The sequence below is a fragment of the Branchiostoma floridae genome, chromosome 16 (assembly GCF_000003815.2).
Source record: "Branchiostoma floridae strain S238N-H82 chromosome 16, Bfl_VNyyK, whole genome shotgun sequence".
Classification (NCBI taxonomy): Eukaryota; Metazoa; Chordata; class Leptocardii; order Amphioxiformes; family Branchiostomatidae; genus Branchiostoma; species Branchiostoma floridae.
Window position 1 is genome coordinate 2889288 of NC_049994.1, and position 6297 is coordinate 2895584.

Below are 6297 nucleotides of genomic sequence, written 5' to 3' on the forward strand. Positions count from 1 at the left end.
ATGCCTCATCAATGGCACAAGAGGGACGACCAGGTCTGGGAGCTGTTTCCACAGACTTCCGGCCATGTTTGAACTCACAATGCCAGCGTTTTACAAGGTCATATGATGGGGAATCATCACCATAAGTTTCTTTTATTTCATCAGAAGTCTCATTTGGTATGCGTCATTTCAAATACAAAAACTGGATCAATGCGCGACACTCAACTGGCTCCATTTCACACCTGGTCCATTTCACACCTGACTCAGTTCAAACACCTTTAAATCAAAAACCAAAATTAGTTCAGAGCTGTTTTTTGCAACATAAGCCATAGAGATATGAATCATTACATATGCAAAATTTCATCTAGATCAGACAACTAGAAGTGGGTCAGGGATATTACTTCTTGAACGCCCCTCGTATTTGATCTAAGGCTACAACACAATTTATTGTCCCTTTGGGTCATTTCTTGTCATGTAAACCATATTCAAAGAAGAAAAGATTTTTCTTCTGAAATCAGACAAAAATTAACAAGCGTCCTCCATAAATTTTAACATGCTGTGGTCTAAGAATTATTCTTACTGTAGATTGCCCAATGACAAATTTTGTCACAAATGCTAAAGTTATGGGTTTTGGAAAATTGAATTTCGTGTTAGACATTAGAGTCTAAGTTTGCTTCTTTAATTGATAGAATCTCCTTAGATCAGTCACGGTATTCATTTACGCCTCCTTCACTTTTATTCCCGGGGTAATGTCCTATAGCCGTTGTCTTTTAAAATCGTTATTTAGGGATATCAAGTATCCGGATGTTGGGCTATTTTTAAAGCAACTGCAATATTTTGAAAATATTGCAATTTGAAACCACCGTCTTTGCGGACTCATCCCTGCCTGGTTCTGAATGTTGATTTTACGAACAACGGATAAAGGTTCCCCTGCGGATAAAGGTTACCCTACGGATAAAGGTGAAGCTAAGCGTTGTAAGTTTCAACCACGGATGGAAGGGTTACAGATGTCTCCCTTCTTGTCCGCCTCTTGCTGGGTTAGGCACGTCCCCGTACGGAAGTCATCCTCGTTGGCACAACACACCAAGTCTCCCTGGCATGCGCAGTCGTCCTCGCTTGCGTGTGGCAGTCCGGTGTCACATGGTTGATTATGGCCTCCACAACCTGTTAGGTTAAAGGTCAATATCAATCTCTCTATTAAATGTTTGCTTTAACTTAAGTCAGACAGTGGTAGTATAGCACTGTCTTGAAGACAGTAACCTACAGATTGTATTTGCAATATCTATCTATAAAACTATCTATGATATCCTTCCACAGATTACCGACGAAAAATAATGTTGCATTGTTTTTTCGATTGTCCCTGCTTTACCTTAGATTTGCCGTTCACATCATAAACCATTTTTAACGATACGAAACTTGCTAGGAGGATAACTTTTTTTCTCAAATAAGTGCGGACCAGTGCGGACTGTCTTGACAAAAACACCCCTGCAGTTCCGAAATTAAATGTTAGGGGGCTGAAACCTGCCACACTTTTTTTATGACGCTTCAAGCTATCTACCAGCCAAATGTCAAGATCATATCACGTCCGGGACAAGACATCCATAGAAAAAACTGCTATGATAGAATATTCTCCTTGATCATGCAAATAATCTCCTATTTTGCATAATCAATATTTCATTTTTTTACATCATCGTCTAAGGTATCTACATACCAAAGATCATTTGTTCCCTCCGTTGTTCCCTTCTTGAGTCATCCGTTTCAGAAGTTTTTGACAAAAATACCCCTGCTACCCCAATACTAGCTGCTAGGGGGTCCAAACTTATGTAACTTAGTCCTGAGCACAAGAGCTATCTAAAACCCCCAAATCGTGACCATAACTTGTTCAGAACATGAGATAGCAAACCCGGAATTTGTGCTGCAGTACCAAGGGAAGCCGCTAGGGGGCCCAAAATCTAATCATTTCCAGCTTTCATCGCACCCAACCAACACCAAGTATGAAACCAATTCACTCAGCCGTTCTTGAGTTATCTTGTTGACAGACAGACAGACAGACAAACGCTGTTTAAGATACAACCTCCATGACATTTAATTGAGGTAAAAATGGATAAAGGTTACCCCACGGATAAAGGCTATCTAGCGTTATATAAAGAAATCAATTCTTACAGGCTGGCACGCATCCACAGGTGTAGAACTCGGCATTGCAGCCACCGCAGTAGTTAGCCACACATTGAGCATCAGGGGTGCCAGGGCAGGTTTTCCCCTCACAGGGGTCAACCAAGCAGTTGTATACCGGCTGTTCTTTAGGACACACTGGTAGTACGTGGTGTTGGGAAAAATTAATAAAACTCAAGTCAGAAAATCATGAACAGTGTATGCTATTCATAACATGGGACACTTTACAAAATGGATACTTTAATAGGTTTTTGAATTCAAATGCTAATTTGTCATCAAAGGAAGACATGTACCCTGGTGGTACTTGGTGTTGGGAAAAATTGATAAAACTCAAGTCAGACATTCATAAACTAAAGACAGTGGATGCTAACTGAAACATGTGTACAAAATGGATACTTAGGTTTTTGAATTCAAATGCTAATTTGTCATCAAAGGAAGACATGTTATCTAAGAACAAAAAATGAGGAATTTGTTATTCATCACTTTATACTTTAAGTCAAGGTTCCTTGCCACTTAGATTTCAAATTGAATGCAGGCTTTTTTTCCGTACTTCCGCATAGGTTTTGGGGTCTGAAATAATTGTGTCATCTATATATTGTTTCGCCCTGCAGGAAAATGTGGTTCTTTTAAAAGACTAATAAAATCAGATTTTGTCATTAGACATCTAGCCTTTTTATTAGACTTAATACGGTAAACGACCGTGATTTTTTGACATTTCAATAAGTATGCTGTATTCTTAGATTGTATTGTAGTATTATTTTGATGGTATTTATGTGAAACATTCCAACTATTCCACAGTATCTTTCTGTTTTCCACCTTTTTAAGGTAAAAGTACAAATTAGAACAAACCTTCGGGGACACAGCCCGCAACATCAAACTTCTTCTCGTTGCATTTCGTTGGTTTCTTCCCTAAAGGTAAACATAACATTATGTTTTTTTTTTCTATTTGCTTTTTGGACAGACAAGGACAATGTGGCACTGCACTCAAGTTTTGTAACTTATATCAACAGTGCCACATACACGGTACCCATTTTTACACCTGGGTGAAGTGAGGAAAGTCGTGTCAAGTGCCTTTCCCAAGGGCACAACGTCAAGGGCATTGCGGGGATCGAACTCAGAACCTCTAGATTTCGAGCAGAACGCTCTACCAGTTACGCCACGCCCGACGCCACATCATGTTTGGAAAAAAGGAATCTGAATGTTTGCTAATCCAATGTATGCCTAATGTTTGGTTCAGATTTCAAAACCAGGGTCCGGCCAGACTGTATGTGGCTGGAAAATTAAAAAGTGAGTATACACACAAGTTATGCTCAAGACTAGGGGTGGGTATATTCTAGCCTCTACCAAGCTTCGTGGTTTGGTGGTCTAATTGTCGAAATTGGTCAAATAGAGTGAATAGTACGCTAGGGGAGTCAGCCGGCCGAGTAGGGACATTCTCCAAACCACACTTGAAAAATGGTCCTACTCGGCCGGCTCACTCCCCTAGCGTACGGTGACTCTATTTGTCCAATTTCGACAATTAGACCATCAAACCACGGAGCCTGGTAGAGGCTAGGTATATTAGTACAGAAAAATGAAGTACAGGTCCATTTGTGATCCAAATGATCACGTTCAATTAGGCTTGAACTTGGACCTGATTTTCTGAACCTGGACCTAAGAAAGGGCGATACTCGAAACAATGTTCCCTTTCTCTAGATATTGTTTTAATGGTGTATCTGACTCCCACTGGCGTTTTGAAATCATATCGTCTTCTAAACAGGGCTAACTATCACCTAGCGGCATGCTTGACTCACTCGGTAGAAACTTGGTAGAAATGACTTTTTACTCTACTCACCCCTCTTGGTTCAGTAACGTGTTTTATATTGGCGACATGTCAGCAGATTTCAATAACAAAGACGACTTTGAAATCAATGTCCTTTACATACCTGATCGCATCAACATTGTTCTCTGTATAATTCCTGTTTGCGAAATATCTAGCTATCTTAATAATGTTTTCCATGATTTCGCTGACAATGTCACCAACAACGAATGGTTAGAAATCAAAGTCTTTGATAATCAATTGCAAATGTATCTACTATTATTTTACTCCGAATATCTTCTTCTATTTGTACTACGTAACTCTAGGACTAACTGTGATGACCTTGGATGACAAAATGTGATGACCTATCGTTGGACGACGAGAAAAAACATTGCCCCGGTCTATTGGATTATCCCAGCTTTAGATTCAGGCTTATCGAGACATCACGAACAATTTCAACGGCATAGAAGACTTGGTGAACACATTCTACATACTTGCGGAATCAGCCACTGTCACAATGACGATGATCACGACGATCTTGGCAAAAAGCTTCATCTTCCTCTTCGTAAGTTCGAACTTAAGATGTTTAAGGGACCTAAAATGTACCGTCGCCCAAGACAGCTTCCACAAAATAACAGTGACGAGTAAGTGTGTACGTCTACGAGGTACTGTGTACGTGTCTTGTTCCGGGTTTTTGTTTTTGTATCAACAAATATGGCTGTCTAAACTTGGAAGAGCTTTTGTTTTGGTGTGGTTGTACTGCTATGTTTCACTAACTAAGATGGCCGCGACTAATAGATATCATTCTTTTTGCCAAATACATTTAGAGCAACATTAATCTAACAGCATTGTTTTTGTACTAGGCTTTCAAAGAAAAGAAGATAGTTTCTGCAGAATTTGACATTGACCCGTCCCCATAAGGAAATGGTTTCTTCTTCAAAAACAGATCCTGTATGAGCGCTTATCAAAATATATATGACGTACGAGGGACAAATGTCAAAACGTTTTTGAGCCAAAGTTCACGATACCTGTTTTGTACCAGTTTTGTGTATCGTTGAGTTACCGAGGATACTTGGTAGGGTATTGTATATTAAAACTGGGAATATAAATATCGTGTAAATGACCATTTTATTAATACCCTAAAAATCGTCACTGTGACAATAAATATATTTATTTGAAGTTATCGTAAGGGCGGGGTTACTAGTCTGACTAAAATCGCGCTCCTAGCGGCCGGCCCTACAATTGCCGTCGTCCTAGGGGGTCAATAACCCCAGCCAGCGAGAGATTGTGCAAACACAGGCTGCGCGGTCACATACGCCGTGTGATCGTCAACCAAATCTGATGCTATAGGAGTTTTAATTTTTGCTATATATAGGCTGTGACAGAACCAACCACTGGCAAGGTAGTCTTTTGTGTAGCAAGACAGATAAACTTTGCATTTTTTTTCAAAACTTGATATCCCTATATCCCCTATCAATACAAACAAACACCGTAAATACTGATAACTAAAAGGTGATCTAATGTTATATCTGTATGTTCTTTTACATTGAAGATATGAAACATTCATTTGCTGCCTTATTTTTTCAAGTTGTCCCCGCTTTGCAGTTCCATTTTGTTGGCACGTCACTAAATTTTAACAGCATAAGACTCAGAAAGAAAATTTTCCTTACAAACCTCCCGAAACGGCCACTGCGACCATAAGGATGATCACGAAGGTTGTGGCGAAACGTTTCATCTTCGTCTTCCTGAAATCGACGGTAAGTTCTCAGAAGAAACCTGGACACTTCTACAAAGACAGCGGTAACAAATTGTTGTTGACGAGCGTGTTTCGTTGTCAATTTGGTATTACAGAAGGTCGTATGATGTTTGGATATTATAATATTGACATGTCTCACCAAGTAGCTCAAAGATTAAAATTTCTCAACAAGTAGCAATCAAAGATCACTTCAATTGACATTTTTTTCGAGATGCATATCGATCTGTATACAATACTCGTTGTTAGCACTTTGGAGAAAATAGTTCTTCGATGATATAGCATAGATCTTCACCCACAAGGGAGTGGATCGTTCCTAATATGACACTTACCAGATCAGGTCTAACCGCTTATCAAGATATCACTGACGTATACGAAGGACAAATGTCACACGTGTTTTTGAGACGTCAACTAAGGACAAAGTTGCATTTTTAAGGGTGTAAGACTGTATTATTTCAACAAGTAGCTCAAAGATCACTGCAATGATTTGCTTCGAGATAAACTTAAAACTAGACGCTATACACGTTGGCAGCATTTAGCAGAAGATAGTTTCTCAACGATATAACGTAAGATTATCACCTATCAGTGAATGGGT

At 39.5% G+C, this 6297-nt stretch overlaps 1 protein-coding gene across 1 annotated transcript; it reads right to left on the reverse strand.

Moving 5' to 3' along the window:
* Positions 1-403: 403 nt before the first annotated feature.
* On the reverse strand, positions 404-4628 carry LOC118403459. The gene is made up of 4 exons (XM_035802175.1): positions 4444-4628; positions 3001-3060; positions 2143-2289; positions 404-1143 (listed from the first exon to the last, which is right to left on the reverse strand). Exons 1-4 carry the CDS (start codon positions 4502-4504, stop codon positions 962-964), a joined length of 450 nt encoding a protein of 149 aa, XP_035658068.1. The 5' UTR covers positions 4505-4628; the 3' UTR covers positions 404-961.
* Positions 4629-6297: the final 1669 nt, after the last annotated feature.

Bases quoted from the DNA above. Each gene is read 5' to 3' on its own strand.
- LOC118403459 (XM_035802175.1), bottom strand. From the start codon at position 4,504: ATGAAGCTTTTTGCCAAGATCGTCGTGATCATCGTCATTGTGACAGTG. The intron at 3,061-4,443 runs GTATGTAGAATG...GTTTACCTTTAG, and splicing joins GACAGTGGCTGATTCCGCAA to GGAAGAAACCAACGAAATGC. The intron at 2,290-3,000 runs GTTTGTTCTAAT...ACGTACTACCAG, and splicing joins TGCGGGCTGTGTCCCCGAAG to TGTGTCCTAAAGAACAGCCG.